This window comes from Oncorhynchus mykiss, chromosome 3 (genome assembly GCF_057628025.1).
Source record: "Oncorhynchus mykiss isolate SJ-2025 chromosome 3, ASM5762802v1, whole genome shotgun sequence".
Taxonomy (NCBI): domain Eukaryota; kingdom Metazoa; phylum Chordata; class Actinopteri; order Salmoniformes; family Salmonidae; genus Oncorhynchus; species Oncorhynchus mykiss.
Window position 1 is genome coordinate 77,245,114 of NC_143024.1, and position 14,475 is coordinate 77,259,588.

Consider the following 14,475-nt stretch of genomic DNA (forward strand, 5'->3'; position numbering starts at 1 on the left):
GAAGGGAGAGAGAGACCCTTACTCACTCCGCCTAGCAAGTCACGAGTTCCGAGCACACAAGTGTGTATGTGTTTTATTTATACATTAGAGCCGAGTCCTCTTGATTCAGATAAGAACTACTTTAACGGACAGACGAGTCGATTACACACAAAATCACATTACTCATTACTCTACCAGCCTCCAGTCCAAATAATCACTTACAATCACACACAGCCCATAATGATCAACATGCAGTACAGATTAATCTACGTGTCATCTTAAAACAACTGCCCAAGTTCAAAACTATTTTAGAGCTTCTTGAACACACAGAGGGCAGCAGTGTTTCTAGCCCTGGATTGGGTCTATTGAAACCAACCAGTTAGTCTAAGGTCCTGCCAGACTCACCCATTGATCATGCTGAGAAGCCCCTCCACCAGGTGGGCCAGGTAGGAGACCTGAGCGGTCTCATCAGGGAAGATGGGGCCGTGCATGGAGGCCAGCTGGGCCAGGCACTGCAGGGAGTCCTGGGCCATGTCTGAGTCCTCACGGATCTTTCTGTGCACCTGAGGAGACAAGTAGAGAGGGGAGAAGAGGAGAGGGTTGTGTTAAATAGTTGTTTTTAAGCAAGTGATGACATACAGCTATCTCCTCAGAAGAGTTTTTCCTAATGATGATGACAATAATGATGCTGGTTGTGAGACCATGAAGGTAAAATGAGCAGAAACTGTGTTGAAATATTGAAATAATGTATTGTGCATCTCCGACAAAGCAACAAACCAACCTGACCAGTGCCAATCATGCCCCATAACACCTGACCAGAACACAAAGGACAGTCACAGCTCTCGGTTTCCATTCAGTTCACGTTAACCCGGACACTTTTCCCAGCTACTTGGGAGTCAAATCACACCGGGGTCTGAGGACTGCCACTGATGACCAGAACTATAGACAGAATTTTAAGACCAATTGAAGTGACAGACTCACCGTCTTTTGAAGCGATAAGAACAGAGAATCAATGCTGAAAACGCTGGTCCCCGAACCCAGACACAGTAACCCTGGATGTCACCACAAACAATTCCAATCGATAACAGAGCCCGTCTGAATCTCTCCGAGGCAGTCTCAACCAAACCCAGAGTGGATCTTCTCAGAAACTGATTGGTAGTCAGAGTAGACTTGTTATTCTCTGTCACAGAGGTTGCATGGTGAATTGGCTGCGTAGACACCGAGTGGTGAGCAGGCTTCAGCTCTACTGTGGAGCAACATGTGTTTTCACTGACAAGCAGCGCAATGTGGACGCTTGTCTCTGAACTGTCTATTCTCTCAGTCTGCTTTTTCTTGGTTTCTTTTATTGTTATTGTCCCTGCTAGCCCCACAAGTCCAACGCAACCGTTTGCATGCCACCCAACAGCTCCAGAACTCTCCCCACCACTCTCCCTTCTTCCTCAGAGACCCTCTCTCAACCTCCCTTTTGTTCTCGCTCTCCCTCTTCTCCAGCTGTAGTGGCTGGTTGTCAGCCACGGTGATCCGAGGACTCTGATGCTAACGTAGCGAAGCGCAGCCGAAACACCTCACTGCTGCTGGGTAGTGCTGCTGCTTCCCTCTCCAGAGTGTGAAGTCATTCTCTGGAGGAGAGAAGTGAAGGGGAGGAGAGAGTGAGGGAGGAGAAGGAGAGAAAGCTAGTGCAAGGCCAAAGATTGTGTGCCGCACGCGCTCTAAAAACAGCTGCACCAACGAACATCCGCACAACGCTAGCTATGCCAATCGCCTTGAGTCCGACTATAGTTAGAGACAGGCAGGGGGTAGAGGGTAAATCAAAACAAGACTGGGCACTCCTCTGCGCAGAGAGAATGAGGGAGAGAGAATGATTCTCCTATTTATAGCAGGAGACAAAGCCTGGTGTCTGTTTCCTCAGGGGATTGGAGGCCTTTCTGTTTTTTTTTCCATCAACTGAGCGCTTCCGTCGGATTGTCTCTCTCCTTCTCGCTCTCTCGTTCATTCAGATCCAGTTACTGCCGCCCAGGGTGGAATCAGCCATCGTCAAAACATCAGGTCCAGCGCTCCAGACGCAGCCCTGATTGTGTTTACTGGGCAAACAGAGCTCTAGTGTACTAGACGCTGAGACGTTCTGACTTAAAGCAGACGCAACCCTGAGCAAGAGAAGCAGTGCACACAGACACACTAACAGAATCACAAATTAAAGCCACCCTCTCATCAGTCCAAACCCAATACAAGCCAAAACCAAAGCAAAGCACAAACAAAAACAGCAGAAGGCAAAATTACAGCTGGTAGGGAAAATGTTATCTTATCACTCATTTCACTAGGTGTCAAAAGAACAGAGTGGCATATTTCCCTGATCTTCTGCCCCTAGCCAAGTTATCCTCCCTGGCCTAGACCACTGTCTCAGAGTGTAACTGAGAACGCTCTCACAGTCTACCTCCAACATGGATTTCTTTCAGATCTGTTTCTGTTTCCTTCAGTCACTTAACTGGAAGCTTCAACTTCATAATGTAAAGGAGTGGATGTATGTACTTGGAGGGAGACTTCTGACCTTCAACATTCCTTAGACCACTTAGCCTCCAGAGTGAAGTTGTTTAAAGGAAGACTGACACCCACAGAGGAGGGAGATGGACCCCCTTAGGGTCCTTAAGAGGGTGTGTGTGTGTGTGTGTGTGGGGGGGGGGGGGGGGGGGGGGGGTGTACTGTTAACGGGGCCCCCTAATCCCAGGGTTAGGGTGTAATCCTGCCATCGCTCTCTTTGAACTCTGACCCTGGCAGCGCGTGCCTGGACGTCCCCCTCCCTGGGCCGTCACCCTCACAGCTGAGGATTGAGAAGCAGCAGCTGAGCACCCCAAAACAGTTGCACACACACACAGACAGACAAAACAAACTGTTGCACACACAGACACACACACAGACGAACGGACAAAACAAACTGTTGCACACACAGACAGACCACACTCTTACATTAACAAACATCTCACTCACCATAAATACCACATTGTTGAGGTAAGAAACACCACAACTCTTGTTAGGCTGCTCAGTGGTCAGACACAATATAAGAGAGATGTTCTGGTCCCAAACCACTCAATGCAAGGAGAGGGGTTTACACACATCCAAATGAAAAATTCTACAATACAAAATATATATTAAGGTTCCAAACAGCTCAAAACATCTATGGGCTTCTCAACCTCACTCATCCAAAATTATATCTCATGCCAGTTGTAGAAACTGAGCGATGCAGAATAGAGAGAAGTCTCCAGTGATGTGATGTGGGCTGGAGGAGAAGGGAGCAGTATATGGCAGGAGACTGGGACTTGAAAACACACAGGTGAGAGTAGAGTGGAGCAGTATCCGGCAGAGGCACACAGAGAGCCTGGATGTTGAGGGAGAGCTGACGAATTTCTTCCACACTTAATCTCGCTCACAACACTAAGCCAGAACGGCAGCTTCACACACACACACACACACACACGTTTCACTGCCATATCTAAACGTCACCTAAGAAAAATACTACATTGCAATATCATGATTATTTGTAATAAATGCTTCACTATAAAATGTCACGTTTCACATGCCTCATTATAAAATACGGCTCAAACCCTCCCTCTCCGTAGTAAGAACCAAAAGAGGAGACAATGGTCAAGGATCAGTCAAGCAGGACAGAAGGATGTTCTAGCTACATAGAGAGATGAGAGAAATACTCACGGTGAAGAAGAGGTCCATGACACAGGTGTCGAGCAGGGCTTCTCTCCAGGTCTCTGTGGGCTTCAGCATCACGTTCTGGGTGGACTCAAACATGGCGATGTAGTGGCGCCCCAGTGACCCCCAAGTTAAGGCCAACATGGGGAATGCTGACTCTCTGGCTCACACACACACACAAAAGCCCCTGTCACTAGAGCCCTGTCTGTCAGTCACAGTGGAATCTGGTCTGTCTCCCTCTCGCTCTGCCTGCGATGCTCTCCCTCTCTGCGGTCTGAGTGGCGTGGAAACTTGTGGTTACTCACCCACTAGCTCTCTCTCATCAAGTCTGCCACTCTCCTCCCTGACTCTGTTGCCCTCTCTCTCACACTCAATGCTCTCTCTTTCCTTCACTGTGTCTTTTTCTCTCCCTCGCTCTATGCTGAGGCCCAGTGAAGAAACTCCCACAGGAATGCCAGATCAAAGCCAGTCCCCATCACAGGCCAAGCATTCCACTGGGTCGGACCCACAGCCCCACACACACACACACACACAGCCCCACACACACACACAGACACACACACGAGACAGGTGCCAGCTTTGTGCTTGAGTGTGTGTGTGTCCCTCTCCGCACTCCCTCCAGCAGCCTTGGCTTTATGACCTTCTATAAAAAGCCCTGGTCCACCAGAACTCTGAGTGAACCTGAAGAGAGAGAGAGGTAGAGGGAGAGAAAAAGAGTGTGAAAAGCCTCTTGGGAAGTGTTGGAGACGGGGTATTAACTCCGGGGACCAACCACTGGAGTTCATATGTGTGAGAGATTTACCTTACTGACAACCATGCATGTACCAAATACAAAACAAAGATTTTGGGGTATATACTGAAGCAGATTTTCATCTGGTTACCAGTATGTTTAGCTATCATGCAACTTCTTACCACTCCATGTCACGCTAAACAGCCTGGCCATCAATCTTCAAATATGAACATTCATTAATCAGCAGAAGAGGTTTTTGATCCAGATTCAATAACCCTTCAAGCTATAATCAAATCAAAAGGTTATGCAAATTGACTTTCAACCTTCGTCTCTCCCAAGCCCGTACTGGAGTTGTAGCGATGAGACAAGATAGTAGCTACTAAAAAACAATTGGATACCACGAAATTGGGGAGAAAAAAAGGGGTAAAAATAAATAAATAAAATAAATAAAAAATAAATAAAAAGGTTATGCAAATACTGGAACTCTATCACTTTTTGTCCTCCACAGAACACATTGGTATTCATTTGGTTACTAGCAACAGTTTGTCCAGACGAAACCATTTGTTCAGACGAAACCAATCTGTCAAAAGTTGCTAGCTCATGTCAAATTTCTCAAACTAAATGCCTACCTCAATTCCAACCACAAAACGACTTAGTTGTTTTTAACCTAAAGAAAATACAGCAACTTGAGTCGCTAACAGCTAAATGTTTTTGACTTTGTTATATAATTCTATACTGAACAAAAATATAAATAAAACATGCAACAATTTCAAAGATTTTGCTGAGAGTTAGTTAATAAGGAAATCAGTACATTTAAAAATTCATAAGGCCCTAATCTATGGATTTCACATGACTGAGCATGGGCGCAGCCAAGAGAAAATCAGAATGAGTTTTTCCCTACAGAAATACTCCTCTAAGTTTATATTTAACTCATCTAGGTATTTTCTGTCCAGATGACTTTTTGGCCATTGTAGATACAGTACATTGGCAGTGGACGTGTTAAGAGTACAAAGCTATGTTAAGGAGTTGGGGGGGGGTTTAAGTGATACATCCTCCACTAAGTCTCGCTTGCAGCCCTGTCATGTGAAATAACACTGGAGGAATGCCCCACACCCCCTCCCTCGACCCTGCTCTCCATAATTCCCCCCTCTCCTTCCCGAGTTAGGACAGCCGCCCCCAAGACAGCATAACTCACTGTTTTTGGGTGTATGTGTGTCAAGGTCTCCAGTGGGTCAAGGCGAGGGGCAGGCCTGAAGCCTGAGCAAGACCCCAACCCGACCTCAGGGTTAATGTCAGTGTGGAGACGCGCTGTCGTACTAACGCACAGGGAGCTGGTTAGGGACTGGCTCTGAGGTGACACACGCCATGGCCCAGAGGGGGAGTGCGGCGCGGACAGATGCCACACATGCCGCGGGTTAGTTTGTGAAGGATCGAGCCAGGCTACGGCTGTCAAGCATGCAATTAAGGAGCAGCCCCTTGACACACATGCACACTCACATTCAAAACACAGAGACATGTCTGATTCACGTGGACAGAAAGCCACACCACTTTACCTTCCCAGGAGTCTTCATAAATCTGTTCTCTGTTCCAACAATCATTCAGACAGCACCCACACTGACTAACTGCCACTTGAAACACACACACACACAAAGAGACACACGAGGGTGTCTGGTATTTCAGACGGACACCCAACAAGCAGTGGGGTTTAAAGAGGCTGGCGGCCCTTGACCCCCTTGCCCGCCCCCCCTTAAAGAGGCCTGGTTATTGGGCTGCTATCTGGTATGGGCAGACACAGACACACAAGGCCTCTTTGAAAGTGATACATAACCCTGGTTGGCAGCGACGCCACCTCAGATCCATTTAAATACTGAGAGAGGCGGGAGAGAGAGAGGCTGCCAGTCTGAGTAGGATTAACGCGCCAATGACACACATATGCGCCCACATGCACGCACACACACACAAGACTTAGAACACACCAACACAAACACAGCCAAATATGAGAGCAACAAATGAAAACAATGGTACGACCATATATCACACCCCAAACCTTTTGCACTGAACCCAAGACCCCCGAATGTTCCTATGACAAAAACAAACAAAACCAACATTTCTGTCCAAACTACTACCCTCCGGTGGGACATTCGGCCCCAAACTTGCAAAGAGACGATTCCGCTCCTAGTGCCGTTTTCGTTCCTTGTTCTAGGATCTCTTCTCTTAATTCATATGGACCCAGAACTTAATTGAGTAACTGACCAATTATGTAAGACTTCCGTTCTGGGTTAACACAGGTCCTAACCCACCAATGGGAAACACTGCAGACTAGATAAAGGATATGATTGGGCGGCAAGAAGTTCCAGCTGAGGACCTGATTGGCCAGGGCCAGGTATCTCTGGAACACTGAGGACATCTGAGCGTTGAGGTTCTCTCTGCGACTGAACTCCTGCAGCACCTCCATGGTCAACATGAAGATCTGATGAAGGTCATCCTCCTGAACACACACATTAGGACAAAAATACACAAAACTGTCATTGCAAGCAAACAAACACACTCCTGCCAAGTCAGAGATAACATAGTGTTCACTTAGAAAGGAACAGAGGATAGAGGAGAAGGAGCAGGAGGAAGAGAAGAGGCCTGACCTGAAAAATACGTTTGCAGCTGCCATGGAACTCCATGTTGAGGCCGATGTTACTGGTCTTACTGGAGCTGGAGAACTCACTGATGAGGGCCGTCAGGATGGAGCAGGCCAGCGTCTGCTGCAGGTGCACAAACATACACACACAGGTCACACACACCGTATTTCATAATGAGGGTAGCTGACAGAATAGCAGCCAGCTTACTACAGAGGCCTGATCTAAAAGAGAGCCAGGCTTTGAACCCCTCCCTGGCCTCCTGAAACCCTACCTGGCCTCCTGAAGACACAGACTGCCATCTAGTGGAGACAGATGAACTCTCCCAGTAGTAGAGCTCTCAGGTTGGTGAGACCAGAAATCACAAAGGAAAAGTGGGAAACAGCATGGATCTTTAAAGGGCAACCGCACTTCCTGATTTGGCCTCGTTTATGTGGCTGTCTAGTGTGCGCACAGATGGGAAAAGTTTGCCAAATTATTTTTGCCAATAAGCTTCTGCAACCGTGGCAAAGTTGATTTTTACTTTGGATAGCATATCTCCGGGCTGGTTAGGGACTGTCAATAAATAAAAATGTAAAATGACACTTTCCTTGTTGCACACCTTTTAGTTCTCATTAAATGCTTTCAATATTTGTATATGAATTTCTACAATTTATAGTTGGTTTGAGGATTTTAAGTCATTGAAATCTGGAGCTATTAGAATTGTAACATATTGTCATGTACATTATGTAATTTACTTATGGTCCCCAACCTAGCCCCATAGGGATATCCAAAGCCCATCCGAATTGACCATGGGTATTACGATTGGGTTGCACTAGCTGCACTCCAAATTCATGATTACTTAAGTGCTGCCAGCATGTGGACAGGATTGAAACTAACCCAACCTTCATTTACATTTTGATGCAGTCTCACAAAACTTTGTTTTGGACAAGACTGACTTTATGATCAAAATGATCCTATTTACACTTTGAAGTCAATTTTGACAGAATAAATGTTTGACTCATATTCACATTTAGAAAATGGTCTATGGATTTTAGGGGCAGTTGCTCTTTAAAGCCAGAAGCACAGTGAAAATCTACTATCACTATTGGATTTGAGGGAGTGGACTTGTTCACCACACACACACACAGAAAGTATTCAGACCCCTTGACTTTTTTAACATATTGTTACACGCTTGGCACACCTGTATTTGGGGAGTTTCTCCCATTCTGCTCTGCAGATCCTCTCAAGTTCTGTCAGGTTGGCTATTTTCAGGTCTCTCCAGAGATGTTCCATCGGGCTCAAGTCCGGGCTCTGGCTGGGCCACTCAAGGTCATTCAGAGACTTCTCCCAAAGCCACTCCTGCATCGTCTTGGCTGTGTGCTTAGGGTCATTGTCCTGTTGGAAGGTGAACATTTGCCCTAGTCTGAGGTCCTGAGTGCTCTGAAGCAGGTTTTCATTAAGGATCTCTGCACTTTGCTCAATTCATCTTTCCCTCGATCCTTACTAGTCTCCCAGTCCCTGCCGCTGAAAAACATCCACAAAGCATGATGCTGCCACCACCATGCTTCCCCCGAAGGGATGATGCCAGGTTTCCTCAAGACGTGATGCTTGGCATTCAGGCCAAAGAGTTCAATCTTGGTTTCATCAGACCAAATAATCTAGCTTCTCATCGTCTGAGAGTCCTTTATGTGCCTTTTGGCAAACTCCAAGCAGGCTGTCATGTGCCTTTTACTGAGGAGTGGCTTCCATCTCGCCACTCTACCATAAAGGCCTGATTGGTGGAGTGCTGCAGAGATGATTGTCCATCTGGAATGGTTTTCCTATCTCCACAGAGGAACTCTGGCGCTTCTCCCCCGATTGCTCAGTTCGGCCATGGTGCCAGCTCTAGGAAAAGTCTTGGGGTCCACTGTGTTCTTGGGGACTTTCAATGCTGCAGACATTTTTTGGTACCCTTCCTCAGATCTGTGCCTCGACACAATCCTGTCTCTGAGCTCTACAGATAATTACTTCGACCTCATGGCTTGGTTTTTGCTCTGACATGCACTGTCAACTGTGGGACCTTATTGAGACAGGTGTGTGCCTTTCCAAATAAGGTCCAATCAATTGAATTGAATTACCACAGGTGTACTCCAATCAAGTTGTAGAAACATCTGAAGGATTATCGATGGAAACAGGATGCACCGGAGCTCAATACGAATCTCATAGCAAAAGGGTCTGAATACTTAAGTAAATAAGCTATCAGGTTTTTTTTGACATTTGCAAAAATGTCTAAACCTGTTTTTGCTTTGTCATTATGGGGTATTGTGCATATGGATTAAATTAACCACTTCATACATTTTAGAATAAGGCTGTAATGAAACTAAATGTGGAAAAAGGGAAGGGGGTCTGAATACTTTCTGAATGCACTGTAGCTATAATTTTTGGGGGCAGCAATTAGACCGAGGTTACAAAAGTTTATTTGATATTGGTCACCAATATTTACCTTTCCCAACAGACATAGTCGTGGAGATGGATGGATATACATTCTTAAACACAATGATGTGATAGCACAGACATTAACCCAAAATGGCGCCAGTTTGTCACAGGTCCACAGCATATGTAATAGGGTTCCTTTTTGGGTTTTTTTAGATCTCCAACAGAGATATGACATTTCTGGGTGCATTACATGCATTCTGACAGGAATGTAGTAAATACTATGGATTATCTTTAGTTGCAATCATTTATTTCTAAGGTCTTAGGATCAAATATGAAAATGTTCACATATCTGTGACCAAGCTTTTTCCCTGCACATTCACCTTGCTCAACATATTGTTTGGATTTCAGGGCAGCAGTCTCTGCAGAGCAGGTGTTGATTCAATTATATTCAAGCTTCAAGTGTTCAACTGTTGATGGGTGTCAACATGTCTAAGCTGTGTTTTCTATCTAAGGCGTTGATTTTCTGTTCTAGTATTTCACATTTTGTATTGGTTCTTTATCTTATATGAAGAGTAAGACATAATACATCCTTTCAAATATGCTTTAAGAGCTTCCCAGACAAGTTGTGCATACTTTATTATCTTGATTATTACTTTATTATCTACATTTATTATCTATTTTATTTATTTCCAAAACATATCTCAATACACAGAGACGAGGTAAACTCGGTGTAGAATTCACTGAAATGCTTACTTGCGAGCCCTTTCGCAATGCAGAGTTACAAAATTAAGAAAAAGATCAACCAAAAAACAATAACGAGACTATTTACAAGGAGTACCGGTAGTCAATGTGCAGGGTGACAATGTAGTTGAGGTACATGTAGGTAGAAGTAAAAGTGACTAGGCAATCAGGATAGAAAATAAACAGCGTAGTAGCAGCGTATGTGAAGAATGTGTCTGTGTGTGTGTGTGTGTGTGTGTGAATGTGTGAGTGAATGTCGTCTGTGCGTTAGAGTGTCAGTGTAGTGTGTGAGAATGTACATTTGAAGTCGGAAGTTTACATACACTTAGATGGGAGTCATTAAACCACTCCACACATTTCTAGTTAACAAACATATTGTTTTGGCAAGTCGGTTAGGACATCTACTTTGTGCATGACACAAGTAATATTTTACAGACAGATTATTTCACTTATAATTCACTGTATCAATTCTAGTGGGTCAGAAGTTAACATACACTAAATTGACTGTGCCTTTAAACAGCTTGGGAAATTCCAGAAAATTATGTCATTGCTTTAGAAGCTTCTGATAGGCTAATTGACATCATTTGAGTCAATTGGAGGTTTATCTGTGGATGTATTTCAAGGCCTACCTTTAAACTCAGTGCCTCTTTGCTTGACATCATGGGAAAATCGGAAAAAAATTGTAGACCTCCAGAAGTCTGGGAACAATTTCCAAACGCATGAAGGTACCACGTTCATCTGTACAAACAATAGTGCGCAAATATAAACATCTTGGGACCACGCAGCTGTCATACCACTCAGGAATGAGACGCGTTCTTTGGTGTGAAAAGTGCAAATCAATCCCAGAACAACAGTAAAGGACATTGTGAAGATGCTGGAGGAAACCGGTACAAAAGTATCTATATCCACAGTAAATCGAGTCCTATATCGACAAAACCTGAAAGGCCGCTCAGCAAGAAAGAAGCCACTGCTCCAAAACCGCCATAAAAAAAGCCAGACTACGGTTTGCAACTGCACATGGGGACAAAGATCGTACTTTTTGGAGAAATGTCCTTTGGTCTGATGAAACAAAAATAGAACTCTTTGGCCATAATGACCATCGTTATGTTTGGAAGAAAAAGGGGGATGCTTGCAAGCCGAAGAACACCATCCCAACCGTGAAGCATGGGGGTGGCAGCATCATGTGGTGGGGGTGCTTTGCTGCAGGAGGGACTGGTGCACTTCACAAAATAGATGGCATCATGAGGAGGAAAATTATATGGATATATTGAAGCAACATCTCAAAACATCAGTCAAGAAGTTAAAGCTTGGACGCAAATGGGTCTTCCAAATGGACAATGACCCCAAACATACTTCCAAAGTTGTGGCAAAATGGCTTAAGGACAACAAAGTCAAGCTATTGGAGTGGTCATCACAAAGCCCTGACCTCAATCCTATAGAAACTAATTGTGGGCAGAACTAAAAAAGTGTGTGCGAGCAAGGAGGCCTACAAACCTGACTCAGTTACACCAGCTCTGTCAGGAGGAATGGGCCAACATTCACCCAACTTATTGTGGGAAGCTTGTGGAAGGCTACCAGAAACATTTGACCCTAGTTAAACAATTTAAAGGCAAAGCTACCAAATACTCATTGAGTGTTTATGTAAACTTCTTACCCACTGGGAATGTGATGAAAAAAATGTAAGCTGAAATAAATCTCTCCACTATTATTCTGACATTTCACATTCTTAAAATAAAGTGGTGATCCTAACTGACCTAAGACAGGGAATTTTTACTAGGATTAAATGTCAGGAATAGTGAAAACTGAGTTTAAAATGTATTTGGCTAAGATGTATGTAAACTTCCGACTTCAACTGTAGGTAGAGTCCAGTGAGTGTGCATAGAGCCATTGCAAATAAAAAGTGTGTCAATGCAAATAGTCAGGGCTGCCAATTGATTAACTGTTCAGCAGTCTTATGGCTTGGGTGTGGAAGCTGTTCAGGAGCCATTTGGTCCCCAGACTTCGCGCTCCGGTACTGCTTGCCGTGTGGTAGAGAAACAGCCTGAGATTTTGATGGCTGGAGTCTTTGACAATCTTTAGGGCCTTCCGCTGACGTCGCCTGGTATAGAGGTCCTGGACGGCAGGGAGCTCGACCTGTATGCACTACCTTCTGTAATGCCTTCCGGTCGGATTCCAAGCAGTTACCATAGCATGCGGTGATGCAGCCAGTCAAGATGCTCTCAATGATGTAGCTGTATCACTTTGAGGATCTGTGGGCCCATACCAAATCTTTTCAGCCTCCTGAGGGGGATGAGGCAGTTAAACCCACTGTTCCTAGGCAGTCATTGAAAATAAGAATTTGTTCTTAACTGACTTGCCTAGTTAAATAAAGGTTTATAAAAACATGTAAAAAATGGTGATGGAGTTGTGTACTACCACACAGTCATGGGTGAACAGGGAGTACAGGAGGGGACTAAGCACGCACCCCCGAGGGGCCCCCGTGTTGCCTACACTCACCACTTGGGGGCAGCCAGTCCAGGAATCAGCTGCAGAGGGAGGTGTTCAGTCAGTGTTCTTAGCTTACAGTTCCAGGGTCCCAAGTAACATTGTGTTGAATCGCCATGTCTTTGTCAAAGGAAGTTTGAGCTTAAAGCTTAAATAGGCTGTCGTCCGTAATTATTCTAGATAGGTATTTACATGCAGAAACACGGTCAATTAAAATAAAATGTTACGATACAAAAGTAAAAGTAAATTCTTGAAAATGAGATACCACTTTTATGTCTCTGTGTCACATATGAATTTTAGAGAGCCAATGCTAACTAGCGTTAACGCAATGACTGGAAATCTATGGGTATCTGCTAGCATTGCCAAAATCCCTAAGTATCCATTTAATGTATTCATTTCTTAAGTATTACCCACAACACGTGAAATTGAGATGGATCTTTAAAATAAATTGTTTAGTGCCCTCTAATATTGGCACCTTTGGTAAATATGAGCAAAACAGGCTGTGAAAAAAAAAGATTTGCTGTTTATTCTCTAGGTCTTTCATTCAAAATATTCACCGAAAATCAAACCTTTATTTGAAGTAAAATTACTGAAATAAATATTTTTCTCCGAAACATGTGCCACAATTATTGGCACCCATATAAATTATTGAGTAAAATCTAACTGAAGTATATTCCCATTCATATTTTAAGTTAAGGTCACCTGAGTGATTAGGAACACTTGAGTGTTAAGCCATGGCTTCCTGTTTCACTGGGGTATGAGGTGACACACAGGATGTCATGGATGACCCAAGAACACAGTGGTGATGTGCGACAAAAAGAGGACGTCTGTCTATTTTGACCCCACGCACCGTGAGGAAGATGGTTAGAGTGGCAAAAAAATCTCCAAGGATCACAGCTGGAGAATTGCAGACGTTTGTTGGGTCTTGGGGTCAGAACGTCTCCAAAACTCTGATCAGATGCCACCTACATAACCCCAAGTTGTGTGGGAGGGTTGCCATAAAAAAGCCTTTGCTGTCATCAAAAGACAAACTCAAGCACCTACAGTTTGCCAAACGTTACTGGAACTTTCAATAGGACCGGGTTCTATGGTCAGATGAGACCAAAATAGAGCTTTTTGGAGAGAAAAACACACCAGAGGTGGGTTTGGCATAAACCGAAAGATAGCCATAAAGAAAAGTACCTCATCCCCCACTGTGAAGTATGGTGGTGGATCTTTGATGTTGTGGGGCTGTTAGGACATGTGGCATCATTGGCTCCATCATGGGCTCCACCAGCAGATATTAAATCAAAACCTGACTGCCTCTGCTAGGAAGCTTAAACTGGGCCATGGTTGGATCTTCCAGCAGGACAATGCTCTAAAGCACACCTCAAAATCAACACAAAAATGGTTCACTGACTACAGAATCATGGTTTTGCCATGGCCGTCAAAGTCCCCTGACCTAAACCCCATAGAAAACATGTGGATTCTCATCTTCAGCTCATCCCACAAGTGTGGACCTCGGAATCTGAAGGATCTAGAGAGATTTTGTATGGAGGAATGGTCTCAGATCCCTTGCCATGTGTTCGCCAACCTCATTATGCATTATAAGAGAAGACTCATAGCTGTTATCTTGGCAAAGGGAGGTTGCACAAAGTATTGAATGAAGGGGTGCCAATAACTGTGGCACACATGAGAAAAATATTTGTTTTATGATGAGAATGTATTTTTTCTTTCAACTATTTTACTTTAATTAAAAGGTTTGATTTTTGTGAATATTTTGAATGAAAAGACCAAGAGGATAATTTTTTTTTTTTTATTCACTGCCAGTTTTGCTCATAT

General features: G+C 44.3%; 1 protein-coding gene across 2 annotated transcripts in view; it reads right to left on the reverse strand.

The window, feature by feature from the left end:
* xpo4 (exportin 4) overlaps positions 1 to 14,475 on the reverse strand; it is a 43,594-nt gene that overhangs the window by 15,804 nt on the left and 13,315 nt on the right. Inside the window, exons 5-8 of one of the 2 annotated variants that reach the window (XM_036974950.2) lie at positions 7,042 to 7,158; positions 6,740 to 6,893; positions 3,682 to 3,794; positions 385 to 542 (exon numbers count right to left, since the gene is read on the reverse strand). In XM_036974950.2, the coding sequence (XP_036830845.1) occupies positions 385 to 542; positions 3,682 to 3,794; positions 6,740 to 6,893; positions 7,042 to 7,158 (542 nt within the window). Of the gene's footprint in view, positions 1 to 384; positions 543 to 960; positions 2,091 to 3,681; positions 3,795 to 6,739; positions 6,894 to 7,041; positions 7,159 to 14,475 lie in introns of those variants that run through there. The other variant, XM_090230179.1, reaches the window with a different exon arrangement.